Source organism: Rattus rattus, chromosome 1, assembly GCF_011064425.1.
Source record: "Rattus rattus isolate New Zealand chromosome 1, Rrattus_CSIRO_v1, whole genome shotgun sequence".
NCBI classification, from domain to species: Eukaryota; Metazoa; Chordata; class Mammalia; order Rodentia; family Muridae; genus Rattus; species Rattus rattus.
Window position 1 is genome coordinate 261,896,260 of NC_046154.1, and position 22,734 is coordinate 261,918,993.

Consider the following 22,734-nt stretch of genomic DNA (forward strand, 5'->3'; position numbering starts at 1 on the left):
ACCACGTTAGCTACTCCTGAGTCAAGGGCTGCAAAGAGCAGACAAGAATGGAAAGGCAGAAGCCCCACTCCAGGTGAGGAGGACACAGGGGACCCGCTCACTCACCGCTGGGCACCCTCAGGTCAATCTTGTTGCAGAAGTCAATATAGCAGCAGTGCGTGTTGCGCAGGTCCTCTGAACTCAGGCAGTAGAAGGGCTTCCCAGCAGGCACCAGCTCCACCTTGGGGATGCAGGTGCGTACGTGGTGCTCCATGCCATCCAGGTTAAAGATGGAGACCATGCAGGCCCCGTCTGTTTCGCAGGTGTAGTTGGTCTGTAGGCAGCTGGTGCACGCACACAGCAGAGCTAAAGGACACAGAGGGGCAGATATCAACCGTGGTGCGACGTCTCCCTCCAGGTCCTTTTCCAGAGGCGGAATGACCCCATGGGATGCTTCACATCCCCCAGATAAGCAGCTTTTATAGAGACGGGGGCAGAGAGACAGCCTTGGCCGGGTACCGCTGCACTTGCTCAGCTCACAGACAAGCTCTGTAGGCCCCATCATTCCTAAGTGTCCTAGTCTATGCCAATAAAGGACAAATGAGCTATGTACTCCCTCCAAACGGGTCCTGTTGGGTGGACAGAGCCTTCCCCTCAGAAGGCAGGGACTCTGCACATCCCATACAGAACTACCCAAGATTCCTTGGAACCAGTTTCCTCCCTCTCTTTGGACCCAGGCATCTGACTCCAGGATGAGGGAGGCCTGGCCTCCTATGTCCTTTCCTGACATTCCCTTTCCTGCCTAAATCCTTCAAGATTCTGCCCAGTCGTCACTTCCCGTGACAAGTTCCCCCGGAGCCCCCTCATCACCCCCACTTTGGTCCATGTTTGGTGCCCTCACAAGCACCAAGGAGGATGTTCTCCAAGAACCCGGATGCTTGCTTCACATAGTCACTGTGAGGGTAAAGTGAAGTCACGCACACAAAGTGTTTAACACATTTAAGTCATCCTGAGAGGCTCCTGAGCAGCCCCTGGCATACATCCGTGCACTCACTGTGCACTACACAGGCGCACACCCACTTTTCATCTACGCAGAACACACAGTCCCCACTGGTGCGATGGCTTCGCTGGGTTTGCCTCACACCCAAGTGTGCCCCACCAACAGGAAATCACCGTGGATGAATCTGGCGCCTCAGCAGCTCGGCAGCCCTGGACTCTGCGATCCTTTATTTATCTGACTGACAAGAACAGCAGACGGTTGGTGCTCCTCCACTGTCTCCCCCAAGCCTAACCCAGCCCTGACCTCCTGGGACAGGCAGGAATGCCGCTTTGCCTACAACACTGAAGCTGGCACTTGTAGTGCTGAATGAGGCACTCGCCCACCAGGGGACAGAGGGGAGGGTGCAGGCCTCAGTGGCACTCAGTGGGAGGACCTGCACACTAAGCCTCTGGAACAAGAAGGCTTGGGGCCGATCCACACAGAAGCCTAGGCTAGAAGAGCCTGTCCTCATCTCCTCATCTCCTCTCTCAGGGTCACCTCTCAGGGTCACCTCTTAGCTTTGCAAATCCTCAGAACATCTATAAATGAGGTAACCCCTTTGCTGTTCCCACTCGAGGACACAGGGACACAAGGACATGAGGGAGGTATGAGGCGGGGAGGTGGCGGTGGCTGCACTGTGAGACAAGCAGGTAGGTGAAAGCCTTTCCGTGCAGGCAGGGCCTGCTGTGTTCTTTACAGCGTCGGATGAGATCTCTATCTTCTTGAGATGAATTCCCAAACATGCAGCCGCCTGCAGTAAGCAGCTTGGGCTGTACACTTCTCACAGACAGAGAGAGCATCTGAAGGACGGGATGAGAGCAGAGCAGACCCTCAAAGGAGGCTTCACAGTCAGCTTCCCCTGGATCTCAGCTCTACCTTCCTTCAAGACCAGAAAGCCCCAAATCTTCCTCCCAAACTTGTGGTTGAAACTTCTCTCTTGTTCTGTTTTCTCTACTAGTTTGTGTGTTTGAGACAGGGTTTCACTAAGAAACCAGCTGGCCTTGAGCTCTCAAACCCCTAGTCGCCCAGTGCTGGGATCACAGGCCTGGGCCAATAAGCCAGGCTCTGTCTTACTCCTCCTAAGAACTTAAAATTTATTCAAGCCTCAGGAAACTTGGCAAGACCCCCTTTTCTTCTTCTGGAGTCCTGCTAATTCCAGAAGGCGTCTTTGACAACTCCCTTTTGTGTCCCTTAGGGTTCCCCACAGGGAGCACCTCTCAGCACCCGTGTTGTGACGTCCAGCAAAGAGAACAGCACTTGGTCTATTTTGGGAAGCAAGAAAGAAAATTAACAACTTCAAGAGATGACTATTCTGAGCCGAGTGAGACACGGCCAAACCCACAGCCGCCCTTTCAAAAGCAGTCACCTCAGAGTCCATCAATTAGTGGGGCAGAGGAGACAGGAGTGAGTCTCTGGTTCCTGATAGCTATTCCCCTTTCGGTGGTGCTGGCCTCGTTCACAGTGATTCATTCTGGAGAATGAACACACCCACACACGGCTCATTATTTTTGGGAAGTACTTAAACAGTCCTGGTGTAAGGCAGGAAAGAAGAGAAGTGTCGAAATCTGTGCTGGGAGGGCCGGGATACGCTGGGAAGTGGGCCATGTGGGTTTGTGATACGGAGGGAGCAAGGCCCCGAGCCTATCGAGGCCTCAACCATCCAACCAGCAAACACTGTTTATCTTACAGAGACAAGAGGGGAATCAGCCAAGCGCCTGCCTGCTAAGTGCTGTGGCTGCCCTGAGCAAGGCTCACTCCACCCACTATGTATACCTTTGCCTTTTACAGACGAGTGAGCGGCAAGTCCAAGCAGACACGGTGTAAGATAACCATCACCGTACCCACACCCTGCCAAGGTCTGAATCTACTTCAGCAGCAGTGGCAGTGGGCATCATGGAGCAACAGGTCAGAGAGCTGAACCTCAAGTGCCAGTTCCAATACTGGCCACCTGACTAGAGCACGCAGTCACCCTAACTGTGACAGTCTCTTTTGGGCTGAAGCTGTGAGGAAGGACTGTTAATAACTGATTCACACAACATATAAATATTGCATATAGTAATATACTTTAAAGGGGCTTACAAAAGAGTGTACTCAATAAATATGAACCTACCTCTTAATGTAAAAATTGAAAGAAAAAAGCAACAAGGAAAATGTCTCAACCCTGACTAGGAAGAGGTAAGTCATAGTCTCAGAGGAAACTGTGAACTTGCTGTGTGGCTGCATGGCTATGACTGCGTGGCTTCAGGAAGTCATCGACTGTCTCTGCACCTCATTTTCCTCCTCATTCACCGGAAGAAGGAAGTGAAGGAGATGACATCACGCTTTCTCTAGCTACAAGCTCTCCTCCCTGCGGTCTGGGTCCAGAGCACTCTCCCCTCAGTCTGCTCTGCTGTGTTCTTTAAAGACACGTGTTTCACCTCTCATCTGCTAATACATCACTGAAACAGAAGCAGCAATAATAAAATTATAAGCATATGCTGAACTTACTATAAATTCACATCCTAAATTTAATTCTGAAAAGCTAAATCCAGGCTATGACAGCAGCCTCTTGTAATGTTTCACCATGACTCATCAGGTCAAAAGTCTGCCCATGTGTGTATAGCCACAGGGTCACCTGCACATGTGTGTACAACAACATGGCTACCTAAAACACTCCCCACTCTACCAGCAAGCATGGTGTATGAGCAGTGACCACCACAGAGGCAACAGCTCACTCTGTGTGAGCAAGTTAGCGGCTGAGAGGCCTGTCTAACACATGCAAGGCCCTGGGCTTGGTCCCCAGCACTTCAGCACTGACTGTTACGAATGATTCTAACTAATCAGAACTGAGCTGAAGAGCAGGCCACCTCAACAGGACGGCAGCACCGTTCAAAGTCTGTCTGACTGTAGGTGGTCTGTGGTGGGACGGCAGCACGGTTCAAAGTCTGTCTGACTGTAGGTGGTCTGTGGTGGGACGGCAGCACGGTTCAAAGTCTGTCTGACTGTAGGTGGTCTATGGTGGGACGGCAGCACGGTTCAAAGTCTGTCTGACTGTTAGGTGGTCTGTGGTGGGACTGCAGCACGGTTCAAAGTCTGTCTGACTGTTAGGTGGTCTGTGGTGGGACTGCAGCATGGTTCAAAGTCTGTCTGATTGTAGGTGGTCTGTGGTGGGACGGCAGCACGGTTCAAAGTCTGTCTGACTGTAGGTGGTCTGTGGTGGGACGGCAGCATGGTTCAAAGTCTGTCTGACTGTTAGGTGGTCTGTGGTGGTCTGTAAATGCAAATCTGATTCAGAAGAAAGGTTGTTTGAGAAAAGCCAAGTCCCATCCTGGGCTGACTCTAGCTGCTGTGTGACACTGCATGGCTTCTAGAGGACACAGAGGCTCAAGGCTGTGCTCAGCTGGGAAGTCCCATGAACCACTACAGAGACACAGACAGACTCAGTGTCACAAGACACTGCCAGGGGATATCCACAACCTCAGAAAGTTAGGAGCACATTCACAGCAGCCTGTTCTGTCCAAGAGGTGGCTATGAACACAAGCTCGATGGTTTCAAAGCTAGAGTGACTATGATCCTTTATTCAGACACCACTCCGTGGGGACAACGCATTTCATAAGCTGTGTCTGGAGCACTGTCCCAGGGAGTCACTGACTGCCTCTTCTACTCTCAATGGCCAGTCTACTAGGACTAGTGCGTGCAGGGGTTTGTGCAGCCCCCACGCTGCAGTTTCTAACCCCATCACACACTGTGTGAACAGCAGCAGCAGCAGCCTACAGCAGCAGAGCCCGCTGCTTCTTCCCTGGCCCTCACCCAACCTCCCTACAGCTTTCTGGTGTTTGTTGTGGGCACCGCTCAGGGTTGTACTGGTGGATGCACTTTCCTGACAGGCTAATATTTTCAGAAACCAGGGGGCCTCAGGTTAGGTAAGAGTTTCACTATTGAGCCATTTAGGTAAGCTCACTAGGGTTAACACAAAGACAAGAGGCTGACTCTCTCGGACGCTGTGATGCTCAACTGACAACATCAGCGTGCACAGCGCAAGCTGACTCCACCATTCTGTGATCTTCATCCTCTTACTCGGTCCCCACACAGCTCAGAGCTGAGGCCAACAGAGGGGAACAAGGCCTTAGACGAGGTAAGGGGCTCACAAACAGTGAATGAGCAGGAGGCAGCATCTGGACCTTACAAGCCCAGCTGTCCTAGAGCACCCATGGTATTCCCCGATACTGCCCACGACCCACTGGAAACACCCTCAGTTAAGCCACCATCACTCTCACCCCCAGCAGGTCACATCCACTCTAAATCTCTGACCAAAAGACCCTACCCAGTAGCTTCCCTCCAGTCTCCCTTCCGCCCTCTGAGCGATTGGCTGGCTGTGCCATGAACACCTATGTAGGTGGCTGTCCATCCCTATTTTTAAGAGGCAGGTCTGCAAATGCAGCAAAAATTCCCTCTTGTTGTTGTGAGACAGACCTCACATGACACAAGTCAGCCTAGAACATGGATCGTCCCATTTCAGCCTCTAAAGTCAGGTTTCCACACAGCCACCAGTGCAGACCTTGGTCTTTGACAGCTCGTATTCTGTCTACTCACTCCCTTTATTCAGACATTTTTACCTCCTTAAGAACCTCCAAATCATTAGGCTGTTGGGTCTTTAAGAAGCCCCCATCACCTCTTCTTAGTGGCTTAACCTTCACTGTGCAGCCCAGCACAACAGCCAGGGGTTCTGGAGTCTCCAGGTCACTGACAGGGGGACTGGGTCACTGACAGACAGGGGGACTGGGTCACTGACAGACAGGGGGACTGGGTCACTGACAGACAGGGGGACTGGGTCACTGACAGACAGGGGGACTGGGTCACTGACACACAAGGGGACTGGGTCACTGACAGGGTTCTGGGTGAAGTACTGTTTAAAAACAACAAGAACCAAACAAACAACCAAACCAGACTGTGTTTCACTCACCAGTGTCTCCAGAGTAGAATGGGAGTAGACTCACAGGAAATCTTGACTCAAAAAGTGGCCACTGGGCTGCTGAGAAGGCTAGCTAAGTAAGTATGACTGCTGCCAAGTCTGATACCCAAGTTCGATCCCTGGAACCTCGTCTCAGGAGAGGACTGACTCCAGAAAGTTGTCCTCTAAACACTGTGGCACAACCTCCCCTGACACAAAATAAATCAAGTGACCACTTATCACTGCAGTGCTGACGTCCTTCAAGACAGAGGAAAGACCCCTGTCCCAGATACTCTGGAGTGTGAGTGGATGGCCCAGCGAGTATCTGCTGTCTGTGCCTGGATTCTAAGAGCAGGGCAGGGGCAGACAAAGTTCAGAGAATCATCTACAAGTTATATCTCAAGTTACTGCTGGGCTTTCTCACTTCCTCAAGTTAACTGACCATGTGGACCCTCCCAGCACCCATCAGCATCAGGTCAGCACTGTTATCCTCAAAGATGCCCAAGACCTGGCTTGTTCAAATCTGAACCAAAACCAGTTTCAGTGCATTTGTCCAAAAGCTCTTCAAACTCATCAGACCCATGTTACTACTCTCAGGAAATCACCTGCTGAGGGAGCCAGGTTGTTGATCCTGGAGTTTCCCTTGGTCAGGGTTTTGCTGACTCCTAGTGGTGTCCGTTTAGCATGCACACCATAAACTCAGATCTGAATGTCTGATTCCCATCCAATTCAATTTTGCCCCTTTTTTGCCCCTTTCTGTCTCTGAGATAGGATCTTCCACCACCCAGACTGGCCTTAAATTCCTGGTCCTCCTGCCTCTGTCTACTGAGTGCTAGGAAGGTGGGTGGCTTCACGTGTGACCGTTCTTTAAGATTATTATGTCTATTATTGTACAGGTGTTTGCCATGTGGATGTGGATACACCATGTTGTGCCTGGTGCTTGTAGAAGCCGGAAGGCGTCAGATCCTCTTCTGAACCTGGACCTGTAGATGGTTGTGAGCCACAGTGTGGAGGCTGGGAACTGAACCCTGGTCCTCTGCAGGAATGGCAAGTGCTCTTAACACCCGAGCCAGCTCTCCAGCCCCCGTCTTCGGCTCCTCAAGACAGGATCTTGCAATGTAGCCTAGGCCAGCCTCCAACTCCTTCTGCCTCAGCCTCTGGACTGCTGGACTCCAGGTATGTTCCACCATGCTTGGTGTCAGTTCAAATTACAACACACATAATTTCTAGGCATTTCCTGTGGCAGGCCCTACTGCAAGCACTGTCTCCTCAGCACTGTCCTCCTCCAGCCCTCCAGGCACAGTCTCTGGCAAAGATGGCTCTCACACTGTGAGCTCACTAGATTCCATCCAAAACTAAAGACCAGATTCAATGCATTTCCTTAGCAGTCCTAAGACTGAAGAACGGTTCTTCAAACACCTGCTCGCACGAGTGTGCGCGCACATTCGTGCTACACCGCACATGTGGAAGAGAGAGGACAGCCTGAGGGCATCAGACTTCTTCTCCCCATGTGGATCTCAGGCTCAAACTCAGGTAGTCGGCTCGGTGGCAGGAGCTACCCTGCCCATCCCTACAAATAGGTTCCTCCTCTGCTTCTGCTCTGATAATTATGGTCTGCAATCATTCATGTCTCGTCTAATCCTGTGGCTTGCCCAGCCGAATTATACTGGCCAGGAGGCCGGCATCACATCCTTCCAAGCCTGGTGAGTCCATATAAGGACAAGATCTTCTGAGTGGTCTTGTGTCCGGCTGTCCGGGCGCCACCAGGTCATTTTTCCTGCTGTGCCTCAATGCAGCCCACCTTCCCCACAGGTTTGCAGTCTGACAACACCATACTGTGAGCTGTCCCACCCTGTGCTGTTCATCTAGGCCTCCACTTGCCACTAGCTTCTCAGTTCTAGTCAAGCACACTGGAGAACTACCCACTAGGACGTCCAGTCTCTAAAAATTACTAACGCTATTACTGTAAACATTGTAGGCTAGATTTGGTCTTTTAATGCACTTTATCTTTAGAAAATTTTATTTGTATTTGTGTGTGTGTGTGTGTATACAAGCATTTGATGTGTGTGTGATGTGGGTAAGATATGTGAGTGTGAATGGTATGTGATGTGTGTATGTGATATGTGTGAGTGACGTGTTTGTATGTGATGTGTGTATGTGTGGTGCATGTGATTATGTGAGTGTGTATGGCAGAGGGTAACTTTCAGTTTTCTTCCACTTAGGACTGAATTCAGGGCGTAAGGTTTGCAGGGCCATGCCACTAGTCCCAGTGTATTTTTCCTTGACTGGGTTGTTTTACTTTTTGCTCTGCACAATCCCCATTTCCTCCTTTAAAATTTTCATGTAGATGAATGGTGGTGCCTCCCAGAACAGCAGCCACACCACCAGACACAGAGCAGTAATGGAGAAAAGCAAGCACCACTGAAAGCTGCTGAACCCGGGAGCTCAGTAAGTTCTCCAGTTATTCCTAAGGACTGGAGGTACACTTCCTCACTTCCTAAGGACAGGAGGTACACTTCCTCACTTCCTAAGGACTGGAGGTACACTTCCTCACTTCCTAAGGACAGGAGGTACACTTCCTCACTTCCTAAGGACAGGAGGTACACTTCCTCACTTCCTAAGGACAGGAGGTACACTTCCTCACTTCCTAAGGACAGGAGGTACACTTCCTCACTTCCTAAGGACTGGAGGTACACTTCCTCACTTCCTAAGGACTGGAGGTACACTTCCTCACTTCCTAAGGACTGGAGGTACACTTCCTCACTTCCTAAGGACTGGAGGTACACTTCCTCACTTCCTAAGGACAGGAGGTACACTTCCTCACTTCCTGGAGGTACACTTCCTCACTTCCTAAGGACTGGAGGTACACTTCCTCACTTCCTAAGGACTGGAGGTACACTTCCTCACTTCCTAAGGACTGGAGGTACACTTCCTCACTTCCTAAGGACAGGAGGTACACTTCCTCACTTCCTAAGGACAGGAGGTACACTTCCTCACTTCCTAAGGACAGGAGGTACACTTCCTCACTTCCTAAGGACAGGAGGTACACTTCCTAAGGACTGGAGGTACACTTCCTCACTTCCTAAGGACAGGAGGTACACTTCCTCACTTCCTAAGGCCAGGACAGGAGGTACACTTCCTCACTTCCTACACTTCCTCACTTCCTAAGGACTGGAGGTACACTTCCTCACTTCCTAAGGACTGGAGGTACACTTCCTCACTTCCTAAGGACTGGAGGTACACTTCCTCACTTCCTAAGGACAGGAGGTACACTTCCTCACTTCCTAAGGACAGGAGGTACACTTCCTCACTTCCTAAGGACAGGAGGTACACTTCCTCACTTCCTAAGGGCTGGAGGTACACTTCCTCACTTCCTAAGGGCTGGAGGTACACTTCCTCACTTCCTAAGGACAGGAGGTACACTTCCTCACTTCCTAAGGACTGGAGGTACACTTCCTCACTTCCTAAGGACTGGAGGTACACTTCCTCACTTCCTAAGGACAGGAGGTACACTTCCTCACTTCCTAAGGACAGGAGGTACACTTCCTCACTTCCTAAGGACAGGAGGTACACTTCCTCACTTCCTAAGGACAGGAGGTACACTTCCTCACTTCCTAAGGACAGGAGGTACACTTCCTCACTTCCTAAGGACAGGAGGTACACTTCCTCACTTCCTAAGGACAGGAGGTACACTTCCTCACTTCCTAAGGACTGGAGGTACACTTCCTCACTTCCTAAGGACTGGAGGTACACTTCCTCACTTCCTAAGGACAGGAGGTACACTTCCTCACTTCCTAAGGACTGGAGGTACACTTCCTCACTTCCTAAGGACTGGAGGTACACTTCCTCACTTCCTAAGGACTGGAGGTACACTTCCTCACTTCCTAAGGACAGGAGGTACACTTCCTCACTTCCTAAGGGCTGGAGGTACACTTCCTCACTTCCTAAGGACTGGAGGTACACTTCCTCACTTCCTAAGGACTGGAGGTACACTTCCCCAGGGTTTCTTAGAAGTTGTAAGTTTCAAAATAAATTCAGTAATATACAAAAAAGGGAACTTAATTTGTTCACCAACATATTCTACATAAAAGATATGAAGTACATCACAGTGTACATATTTGTTTATTTATTGGGATAGGGTCTCATTATGTAGTTCAGGCTATCCTTCAACTCACTCGTAGACCAGGCTGGCCTCAAAGTCACAGAGAATTCACCTACTTCTGCCTCCTGAGCACTGGGATTAAAGGTGCGAGCCACCGTGTCTGTCTATCCCATATTTTTAAAGTATTTACTCTATTTTTAATTATGTGTACTTGTATCTGTGTGCTGGTATGTGCACATGAGTGCACATGCCCTCAGAGCCCAACAGATGGTATCAGATCTCCTGGAGCTGGAGTTACAGGCAGTTGTGAGCGGCAGGTTCAGGACCTCTGCAGGAGCAGTGCATACTGTTAACTTCCGAGCCATCTCTCCAGGCCCAATCATCCTGTATTACAAACCACATATGAGCACACATGGTGCCATCACTGTCAATCACATCAAAGTGGCGATGCCCCTCACCCATGAAGGCTGATGATAAAATTCACACAGCACTTATAAGGGATGCTGACGAGCCAAGACAACCATGGAAGTAGAAATCAAAGAACCAAGTTGGAGAACTCACATTTCCCAATTTCAAACTTTCTACTCTACAAAGTCATACTTCTCAAACGCCCAGAAGGACAGACATATAGATCAAAGAAATTGAGAGACCAAAAACAAAGTCATACATCTCTGATCAAATACTTCTTAACAGTTGTGCTTAGAAAATATTCTACAGGAAAAGTCTCTTCACCAAATCAACTCAGGGTGGGCTAAAAAAATTAACTCTCCTTGTATCCCAGGACTCAGGAGGAGTCTGGAACAGAGGATGGAATTCCACGTCAGTCTGGGCTACATGGGCAAGATCACCTCACAAACAGAAAACAATTAGACAGCCCAGGCTCAGCGGAAGGTGCTTACACCAGGCCTAGCCCTGTTGCCTCCTGGGACCCTCACAGCACTAGGGGACACTGACTCCACATACACACTCTTCCTACTCCCACATAAAGTCATCAAAACCCAAGTGTTATTACAGCACCATAGAAAACGTGTGCTCGTTCCCTGGTAAGAGAAACAGAGTCACCATGGAGTTAGTCCTACACCACAACCAGGCAAGTGTGCTCCTAGCCTGATACTGAAAAGAACTGAAATTCACAAAATTCCCAAATGCCGATCAAGGCAGCAAATTCAATGGAATCATTACTCAGCCGTAGGAAGGAAATAACTGCACATGCCACAACATGGATGAATCCTGAAAACACTACAGAAAAAGGAACCACGCCATGCGATCCCATCTAGATGACACCTCCAAACATGGATTTGTGGTTGGAGGTGCTGCTGAGGAGAGAGGCTGGTTAATGAATTTTCTTATTAAAGGTTTTCTATCTGAGTGCTAAACAACTTTTGAGCATTCCACAGTCGTGACTGACTTTTGCAGAAGGCTTAAATGTCACAGTGTACATCTTCCAATGGTTACAATAGGTAAATCCTGCCATATGTATTTGTTTTAAAACTACCATACCCCCAAAATTCACATACCCAACTCAAACTGTGTAATGTAATCTTCAAATGCAAAGACTAAACTAATGTACAAGAAAACACCTGAAGGCGGTGCTTTTCCAGGCCTTCCGCGTGTCCTGAGTCCCAGCAATCTCTGACTGTTACAAGGAGGGCAGCTCGGGTCCTGTCACCTTTTCCTCGGTTCTCTACCTGGCACAGGGTCTGGTAAACACAGAAACACTGAGCTGGACCAACACAAGCCTCAGCCCAGTTAAGTCACATGCACTTCTGGATTGTAATGTTATTACTTATATTACACTTATTAATTGTATTAGTGTTTCACCTATGTGCGCATGCGTGTGTACATGTGCGTGCGTGCATGTACATGCGCGCACACGCTACAATTGTGCTTGGTGGCCATGGAGTCAAGAGAGCATCAAATCCCTTATAGCTGGAGTGACAGATGGTTGTGCTCCGTCATGTGGGCACTGGGAATTGAACCCCACTCCACAAGAACAACAAGTCTTAACCACTGAGCCATCTCTCCAACCCACACTGATGCCGGGTCTCCCTGTAGAGCCCTGTCTGGTTCAGAACTTGCTCTCTAGACCAGGTGGCCTGACACTCGCGAACCTGCCCGAGTGCTGCCTGAGCGCAGGGATTGAGAACAGGCACTATTCTTCTAGCCTGTGCTCTCACATGTCCCAGGCTAGCCTTGAACTTCCAACTGCCTAACTCTGAATAGCATACACTTTTAGGCCGTGCCAGGCTGTATCCATGTTAAAACAAGGCAGTATCTACACAACTGCCCAATGCTCATGGAATCTTGAGTTGGGGCAGTGAGATGACATAGCTGACTCAAAAGCACTTCCAGCCATCCCTGATGACCACAGTTCAATTCCTCAGACCCACATGGGAAAGGCACGACTGCACATAGATACCGACAGCTCTACCCACACACTCCTTGGAATGTGTGCTGATCCCCCACAAATAAATACATTTAAAACTTTAAAAAGAGAGATCTGAATTAGATAATGAAAACAGAGCTGACTCTGAACCGTGGCAAACAGATGTTTGGTTAGCTCAGGGGATAAACAGGTGGGAAGGCAGTAACTGGGAACGAATACTGTCCCAAAGTTCCAACTATGCTAAGTAGAAAAAAACCTGCACCAGTGAAGCAATTACATGCCACTGGCTGCCCTGTCCCAAGTTCCATTTCATCTTCATGATCATCAAAATTGAATTTTAAAACAAGACACAAAGTTCTGAGTGCTCAGACACAATACAGTCAGCCACAGCGCACTGTGGTATCCAGAAAACCACGGTGGAGAAGCATATGGGGTGGTGGGGCAGCGGGCGGGGAGCAACTGGTGCAATAAAGGGAGTTTCTGTGTTGGGGCAAACCCACCACCTTAACAATAGACGTTTGATAAACTTGGCATTTAACTCCAAAGCCTGGAAAAGATCTTGGAATGGAGCTTGCACCCGAGAGAGGTGTCTGGAAAGCGGCTCCACACTGCACCATTCTGTGCACTGCCTTTCCAAGAGATCAACTTGGAGACAAACCCAACCCCAGAGAGCTGTTTAAACAAGTTCAACTTTAAGCCTGAGGTGTAGAGAATGAAAGCTTTGTTCTCACTCAGAAGAGATGTTTGATGTTTATGCTAAGGAGCTGTCACTGCAATTTAATTTATGACTGATAGTAAATACCTCGACATCACAGGAGGCCCCCCTCACTCCCCTACACCCCCCTCACTCTCCCACAACCCCCCTCACTCCCCTACATCCCCACCCCATCCAGGAGAGAGCCCAGGACAACTAAGCAGGCATCACCTGGAAGGAGTGTGCGAAAGCTGGAGGCCTAACACACAGGCCCAGCTTTCATACTGAAACCTTCAGGAATTCCGTTTACTCTCCTTAACTTAGTTTATGACAAACACAGAAGTGGCTGTTTGCTTGTTCTGGCTGCATGGACGTAGACACACTTCTGGTTCACTATTGCAGGGGAGTCTATCAGTCTTCTCTCTTCCTGACCCTCACACTTGTGTGGGAGAGAAGCAGCAGGGATGACCATCTCCGGAAACTCAAGTAATGAAGGAGAAACAAACAGATCAGCCACGACAGACTTACGGGGCTGAGACAGCTCATTTGGCTGCAGTAAAATGGATGTGTAGTAGCTCACACAGAAACCAAAGAGAGATTATGTCTAAGTCACTCAAATAATCCATAGCATTGCTGAATGACCGGGATTTTAAAGATCAAAATAAAACAAAACAAAATATAGCATAGGGCTGGAGCGACGGCTCGGCAGAGGGGCCCTGGCTGCTCAGCACAGGAGGACCTGCATTTGCTTCCCAGCACCCACATGGCAGCTCACAACCATGTTACTTCCGTTCCAGGGGATCAATGACCTCTTCTGGTCTCTAACACACGTGCAGTACGTATACATACATACATGCAGTCAAAACACCCATGCATTAAAATATATATATATATACATATACATATATATATGTTTTTCACAGTAAGACAGAATTGGAATTATTTGCCTATGATTTTGCCAAAAGGATGGAAAAATGAATTCAATTAAACAAATGTATTAAGCACTCAAAATACACACAGTTCTATGCCCAGCTGAAGGATTTGTCCGAAGGCAGGAAGAACTGATTAAGCAACGTAAAGGGGAAACACAGAAGTGTGAAATCCCCCGGGACACTATCCAGTGAGGAGGAGAGGAGAGAGGAAGCTTACCAGAAAGAACAGGGAAGGCATGGGGCCATGGAAAACACAAGGAGCCCTAGGCCCACACTGAAAGGCCAGACAAGGGCAGCAGGAAGCCCAAGAGCAGGACCACATAAGACTGACCATGCAAACTCAGGGGCCTAGAGCTGACCCTGGAAATACAGGGAAGCAGTGGGCGCAGGACAGGGGACAGAGTGGGTGCACATCTACAGTAAAACCCTGCAGGGAAAGGAGACTGAGGGGACTACAGGGTCACAAGGCCAGCAGATCCCAGCAGATCCCAGCAGATCCCAGCAGATCCCAGCAGATCCCAGCACTTAGAGCCCCAGGCGCTGGCCACTGCTAAGCTCCCTACACCCTCAGTGCTGAGGACACTGCACTTCAGTAGATTATACTTTTATTGGTGGCTTTTACTGCCACCATCACCCGTGAATGAGGAGGTTTGAGCTCCTGCAATTCCACTGAAATTCCAACAGGCAGAAGCCAAGTGTTTGCCTGTACACTGCTGAAGGCCGAGGATATCCCTCACCTCAGGCCTGGGCCTCAGAAACAACCGACTGATTTAGTCTTATGTCTCTGAGTGTTACATGCAGCACACAAACACACACACCATGAAAATCAATGCCCGAGGATCTGGGGCAAAGGGGCTCCTCCACAAATTCTTAGAAACTCCTCAGCTCAATTCAACCCAAACTAATCTGTAAAGCACACAATTCCTGTTTCCTCCATGTAACTTCCAACCTTGAACTCAAGATGATCCTCCAGCATCAGCCTCCTGGCTACAAGGAGTACAGGTCCAGGCCACCACGTCGCTAAAAGGACTTTCACATGTAAGACCTAGCGGCGGGGTGCTGAGTGCCTGCCCACTGCCATGTGATCGCCGCACACGCATGCACTTTACTCTTTACTCAGTTTCTACAGGTCTTAAGTCCATACAGCAAGACTGGAGCCAGCTAAGGTCGGCTACTCCTCTAAGGTGAGGCCCCTTCTAAGTTTAATGGCTGTTTGCAAAATCCACTGCCTGGCAACTACCAGGACCCAAGCACCGTTTTACTCCTCCTGTCAGATGAGGACCACTCTCAGCTCCTCCTGTCTGCCACGTGCCTGTTGGGATGGGACGCTCAGAACATGGGTGCTCACTTGCTTCCAAGCCAGCTGGAGCATCTCTGACTTCCTTTCTGTAACGGACTGGGACTAGGCTTTAAAGGACAAGTTTGATTATACCAAACCACTCACCTGAGCCTCAACCAACTGAGGCTGGTCTGTCAGATCCCTAGGCGGATGCAGGGCCAACTGCACCCTGTTAGACCGTGTAATGGGTACAGGCGGGTAGGCGTCAGGTCCCAGGGCTCTGCATGGGAAACAGAGGGTGGCTACTGGAAGCACAAGCCTCTTATACGCTGTCTGTCACACGTCTCTTTTGGCAGAAGGCAGGCATTCTGGAGAAAGGCAGTTATATCCCTAGTAGCCATGCTAATGCCCAGTGTATGGAAGGTGCTCATGAACTGTGTGCTAAGGTATCTATGGATCACCAAAACCTACCCACCACGTGTATGTGCTGTCTTAGGGACTCCTAAGTGTGTGCATACAGTTCTGGGGTTCCGTGCCCAGCGTTGCCAAAAACCAACATAATGTTCAGATGCAGTGGCACCGGGGACCTTGGACTAGGGAGATAGTCCAACTGCTCCCTGTGTGAACATGAGAAACGGAGGTCAGACCCCAGCACCCGCACACAAGACAGCTGTGGAGGCACACATCTGTAACCCACGGACTGGGAGAGATGTGGTGGGGGCAACAGCCAGGTCCCATGGGCTTGCTGGCTACCTAGTCTACCCATCAGACTCTGTCTCCAAAAGTATGGTAGACAATGACTGGGGAAAACGCTTGACATCAATCCTTGGCCTCCACAAAGGCATGAGCAAGTTTGCCTGCTCATACATGTACATACCACACACACACACACACACACACACACACACACACACACACACACACACACACAAGGAATCCTTAAAATTCTACATATGTAATACATCTCTAGGACATTTAACTTCTAAAATCGATCTCCACTACAAGATTGCACGCAGATGAGCTTAAAAGTCATCTGTAACCCCAAAACACAACGCTCGCCTTGCAAGCCTTTCCGGCCATTCGAAGACAGGGCCCCACAGGAAGACCCAGGCAGCTCAATCCACACGCTCCCACTGGAGGTGGGCCGAGGTGATGCCGCTTTCCCACGTGGGCTCTCATACCGTAGTGCATGTCCTCTTGCCGGTCAGTGCCAGTCAGTGCCGGTCGGTGCCATACTTTCTGTTGATGATTTTGCTATGTAAAATGGTCTCCAGGCACAGTGCTGAAGCGGAGTCTGGAGTTCCCAAGCACAAGAAGACAGTGCTGTGCCGTGGGGAGAGCAGTGTGTTTGGTAAGCCTGATTCAGACAGGAGTTACAGTACTGTGTGTGCTTGAGTTTCGTGGTGTGAACCAACAATAGGTATTAAATGGCGTCTTCATACAGAGACAGGGTATCTATTGATCATCTGATGAAACCTCTGATTGGAGGCTTGCACAGAAACAGGGTATCTATTGGTCATCAGATGAAAGCTCTGGTCAGAGGCTTGCAGACCTAGCCCTGTGCTTCCTAGAGGAGCAACAGTTCCTACCGGTCAGCAGTGTCTATCTCCGAGGTTCTACTGGGAACACGCTAAAGCAGAGGACGGATGGCGGTTCTGGACACGCACTAGCCCACCTCCTCGGAGCCTCAGCTGGGAACTGTGTATACTTATGCTTAGTTTAAGCCACTGTGATTTTAAGTTCCACAACAGCAGGGTTTGGGAACTTTTGTTCTTCTTCTTCGGTGTTATGTCCTCATGCCAGAAGCTGTTCTAGGCACATACCCAACTGAATGAATAAAGACATCTCCTATATGTAACTACGTAGACAGTAGAGGCCATGTGACACTTGTTACCCCCATTATGGTAAGCCCAAAGGATCTGAGTCTGATAGAAGAGAAGGGAATGAGAAAACATGGCCACACGGCCTGATCTCAGACCTGTAGCATGGGCAGGATCTGCTGGGGTGGAAACTTCATCGCTAAATCAAACTCTGGTGTCTCTACAGCAGGGGAAGGAGGCTGCTCTGTGGCAGGGGAAGGAGGCTGCTCTGCAGGACCACCAGTGCTGCCCGCCCCACTTAACCTGATGGAAGCCAACAGGAACGCAGCAGACAAGAGTGGAGATGGTGTCTCTGGAGTCCAGGGTAAGCCACACACAGGGCAGAAACACTGAGATGAGCAGGAACAGAGGGCAGGTATTCAAACCCAGCTCACCGTGGGGCGAGCTGAGAGAGACACCAGTTAGACTGGCCCAAGAGAAGATACTCGGAGGCTGCGAATGCCTTAGTCTAGGTGGGACCGAGGGCTGAGAGTGCCTGCGGCCCGACCAGCACCGTGAGCTTGAGGAGCAAGAGGAGGATCTCCTTGTAAAGACAGAGGAAAATGATATGATGCCATTTTATAACAGCGCATAACAGACAACATAAGAGCCCAGTACAAAGCGGGGGGACCCCAGACTTAGGGTTGACTGCTGTCCCAAGCTGAACTTCAGCAACAAAGATTTCAAAACTAAAACACAACAGCCATACCAGTATCCTAATTTAACTTTCAAAAAATAAATAAGTTGAGTCTAAAGTGCCCCGAGCTGAGAATTCCATTTCTGCACGGCACCCTGTACTCATGAGAACAGACTGCATGCAGCTCAACTCAGGATCCCACATGCAACACGCAGCCTCAATAGGACACACTGGAAGCAACGTGTCCCTCCTCTCTCGGCTCCTCTTTACGGATTCTTACATGGTAGCAAGGTTGCAATTAGCTCACCGGTGGAGAATAAGCCTATTTATAACACCGCAGTCCCCTGAACGGCACAATCACCCGAAAGGGATTCTAGAGGCAAATACAGTGGGTGCAGCTTCTTCCCCCCTCCTGTAGACTCCCAAGGGCTTTCTGGACGGGGCCTCCGGTCTAACCTCCCTGTGTTCACAACCACACTCTGGCCACCTCTACCTCTTGGCTTCCATGTTCTTATGTAACATTTACATAGTACCATAAACACACCCAGAGTTGCATAACATTACCAACCAATAAAGCCTAAGCAGGTCACTCCCTGCAGCCTGCCTGCCTTCCATGAGATCAGGTACGCTGCCGGTCGGCGAGGAAAGAGCCAGCCAAGGGCAGGAATTAACCTGAGGAAACCGGAACCCTGGCTACCAAAAAGCAAAATCAGAAATGAGCCACACCGACATGTGGTGTGTCTATCAATCAAACTATGTTGTTCTGCCCCATAAGATAAAAAGTAACCCAGCATTGCTTATTCAGTGAACTCAGAAACCGTGTCTAAAAATACCTCCGTGCCAACTGCCTATCAGTACGGCAGCCTCACAAATGTCCCAATCAGAACGACATGGTGTTTTCTCTTTTCCAGAGGGAAAGTCGAGGCAGTAACAGGTTAAGTTACTTGCTCAAGGACAACCTGTACAAAACAAAGTTCCCTGAGCAGAGGCCTCCTCCCTCTGTCTGGCTCTAACCTTTCACCAGAGTAGCCATTTCCATGTGGTTTATCACATCTGCTCCAGGAGCTGTTTGAACAAACTAATCAGAGGCTCCCCGCCCCTCCACAGGAGTCCTCTCCCCCCGCACTTCAAGTCCATGCCCAGTCAGAAGCTAAAGGCTCCGACTGGGGTTACATCTCTGGGCTGTTCACAGAAGTGCAAAACGTTCCTATCAGAAGCTCTGGTGCCTCTCTTGCTGCTGTTGTCTTTAAAACACGAATGTCATGTTCTCCTGCTACTAACTTAATTTTACATTTCACAATACTAGTGAAAATTCCTAAGACTGGTCTTAAAACACATCATCTACCCAGTGGACACTGTTTACAGGGTGAAAGCCGTCCTCCTTGCTGCTGGCTTTTCCTTTTTTTTTTTTCTTCAGAGCTGGGGACCGAACCCAGGGCCTTGCACTTGCGCTCTACCACTGAGCTAAATCCCCAACCCCTGCTGCTGGCTTTTTACTAAGGCCAGTTTTGATCAGTTGGTAGACACCTATCTCTTGCTGCCCTCACATGGTGTCCGCACGCCAGCCCTGAGAACTGTCTTGGTCTGTCACTTCTCCAGCCCACAGACAAGCTCTGTAGAGGAAACGCAGGGGAGGGGAAAAAAAATCAACTTCTTGTTACCCCGGCCTCTACTTTCCCAGAAGTGACGTTTTACTTTAAGCCTTTTGCAACAGTGGTCTCTGTAGCACGCACTATTGGCAACTAGATGTATCCCGGAAAAAACTGCAGTGTCTGGCCAAGAAGTTTGAAGGCCTTTGAGAATGTTTGCTGGACACAACCAAATTTCCCATTTACCAAAAAAAGAACCAACTCCCCGTTGTGCCCACCCACTGTCACCCCAACAAACATCCACTTCAGGGAGGATACAAGAACAACAACAGGCCAAATTCTACCGCGTTCAGAACCAGTTGGATTACCAATTAAGCATTCTTAACTATGTTGGCAACAAGAAGAGCCCGCAGACAGATAACACCAAATCAGTAGGGAACTGACTGTTTCAGAATCTGGGAGATGTTAAGAGGCAGGATATGAGTTTCACTGGAGGGACTCAGATTTATTTATACACAGAACCCGACAAACCTGAAGACGGAATGTCCTTATTTTTACCACCCTACTAGGGAAACGGCACTGTCACAGATCCCAAAACATGGCCCGTAAGCCCCAGGGGAACATTCCCAGTCTGAAAATCATTCTCTCCCCACGAATGTAAGGCTGTTCGTCAGCCTTCCGGGGTTACCAAGCCTCCACCACTCAGTTACCTGTGACAGAGCAGCAACGCGGGGGGTACGGGAGGGGGGGTGACAGGGACCGGCACAGTTGCCTAACAGAAGCACTAGCCAGTGAACAAAGACCCCGCTGCCGCCACACAAGCTCCACCACTGTGGGAGAACACATCAGAGGATAATAACTTGTTTTTGAGACTCCAAAGTATCATGGTGTCTTCTATGGAGGGGTCTGCTTTACTAAACCAAGACCTACCTGAGCATCGTGTGTGTGTGTGTGTGTGTGTGTGTGTGTGTGTGTGTGTGTGTGTGTGTAGGAGCCACAGACAGACAGACAGACAGACAGACAGACACAGACACAGACACACACACACACACTTGAACTTCCATTGCTGGAAGGTTGGGGGCGGCTGAGAAGCCAAAGCAGGCTTTGTACAATGGGAGCAGCAAATACAGTCCTAATTGTCTCGCCATATCCATCTGCGGGTCAATAATCACTCCGATGCTACTGCCAGATATAACCTTCCTCTGCAACCCCGAAGCCAGAGCACATTTGAGAATACTACCAAACCAAATATTTTAGGGTTTCATGCGCTCTTCCCGGCCTCAAAAGCCTCATAAACAACACAGCCAATGTAGTGTCCCACAGAAACGTCTCCACCACCTCTGTAGTGGGAAAGGTGGGGGTGGGCCTGGCCAGCCCAAGGCCCTTAGGGTTGGAAGGTAAGGGGTGTGTGTGGAGGGTGGGTGCTGGGAGGAGGGACTATGTGCCAAGGCAAAAGTACTGACCAAGGGCCAAGGAGACAGTCCGATCGTGGGGGTCTTTAAATAATTGGGGGGGGGTTGGAAGCGTGTTCCAGGATTTCACCTGGAAAGCATCCTCGGGGTGATTAACTGAATGGGCCTCCTGGGGCGGGGTGGGGGAGGTGGGGAGGAAAGCAAATACAAATACACCTAGATTCAGATTAACAGCTGGGGAACTAGGTTTCACAGGGTTGGAGCGGTTCTGAGGCCAATCTTCAAAAAGGTTTTGGGGCCTGCTCGCCCCATATCCTCCAAACATCGTCTCTAGGCATGGAATTCCGAGGTGGGTGGAAGGGGGGGTGCCCTGCAGAACCCAAGGGACTGAGCGAAAGAAGGGGGGAATGTGACTCCGGTGGCTAGATCATCGGGGTGGCAGGGGAGGGGGGGTAGAGGCACCCCAAGCTGAAGGGAAGGTTAGAGACCCCTACCCTCCTAGCCTAGGGTACACACATAAGCTCTCGGCATCAGAACACATCAGAGAAACAAGCCCCCATCGCCGAACCCCACAATCTTGGCGGGAGAAAAGGCGCCCCCAGGAGCATCTGCTGGCAGGGAATAACCCCCCTCGCACGGACGTGCTGAAGGGCAGGAGGAGCCAGGGACCTCCACATCTCGAGGAAGCCTGGGCTGGGAGCGGAGAGAGCGGAGGGTGCAGGAGGCGCGACCCCCCTAGGCGCCGCGGTCGGGCTCCGCCTGTTAGAGCGCGCGGGTCCCCAAGGCTGACCCACGGCCACCCCAGCCCTCCGCGCCCCCCGCCCGGCCATGTTGCGCGGCTGGGGAGGGGGCGCGCCCGAGCCCCATGGCGAGCGCGAGGCCTCGCCTGGCCCTCTGCATCCCGCGCTGCCCACCCCCCCGCCCCGGACTCACCCTGGATCCCCCGGGGCCCGGACCGCCACTGCCGGCGAGCAGGAGGACAACAAGGGGGAAGAAGGAGGAGGCTCCGGCCGACTCCGCCATAGTAACCGCCGCCGCAGCCCAGCAGCGCCCAGCGCGCGCGCGCGCCCCCGGCGCTTCCCTCCCTCCCTCCCTCCTCCCGCCCGCACGCGCGTGCCCGGCTCCTTCGCTCCGCGCCGGCACGTGAGCTCCCGGGAGCCGGTGAGGCCACCGCCGCGCGCGCCCCCGAAGGGCGGGGCCGGGTGCGCGCGTGCGCCCGCCTTAAAGGGGAGGGTCCCTGTTAAAGGGGCGGAGGCTCTCGCCTCGGCCAACCTCGCGCGCCGGTGCGGAGCTGAGCCGAGAGCGGGGGAGGCCGGGTCCGCCGACCGACCGCCTCCCTCCTCCCTCCGCGAAGTGGTGGCGCCGGCGCCCGCCCTTCATCCCCAGCCGCGACCCTCCAGTCGGTTGAGTCCCACTGGGTTCGCCTCCAGGGTCTCCTAGCCGGCGTCCCCACGAGTCTCCACCCTTGCAGTCCGCTGGACCCAACTACCTGTGCGAGAGTCTGTGTTTTCGAAATGTAACTAGGCTGGCACCGCTGACAGCCTTGGTGAGGGTGCTGGCCAGGTAGAACCATTTTGGTAAACAATGTGACAGCACCTATCAGACAGCCTCACAAAACGCATTGCATTTGCCCGGCATTTCCTCCTGTCTGTCTTCAGGAAATAATGAGGCTAAATATTTACGCAAAATGTTCCCTTGCTTATTTATCATTGGAAAAAGCTGGAAACTAGAGAAGCAATCATAGAAGCTTAGATAAACTGTGGCTCACTCATGTGAAGGAGCACTAGTGATTAAAAATCGGTTTACAAAAACTAATGGCGCGAGGAGGAAATGTTATTCCATGTTAAATGGAAATGCAAACACCAACCTTTACAATATTAAATTTTTTTTGTGGAT

The 22,734-nt window shown here is 50.7% G+C and overlaps 1 protein-coding gene across 1 annotated transcript in view; it reads right to left on the reverse strand.

The window, feature by feature from the left end:
* The window catches only part of Acvr1b (activin A receptor type 1B), a 40,632-nt gene extending 18,737 nt beyond the window's left edge, over nucleotides 1–21,895 (reverse strand). The window contains exons 1-2 of the mRNA XM_032885056.1: nucleotides 21,772–21,895; nucleotides 106–345 (exon numbers count right to left, since the gene is read on the reverse strand). Coding sequence (XP_032740947.1) covers nucleotides 106–280 — 175 coding nt within the window. The 5' untranslated portion in view covers nucleotides 281–345; nucleotides 21,772–21,895. The remainder of the gene's footprint in view (nucleotides 1–105; nucleotides 346–21,771) is intronic.
* Nucleotides 21,896–22,734: the final 839 nt, after the last annotated feature.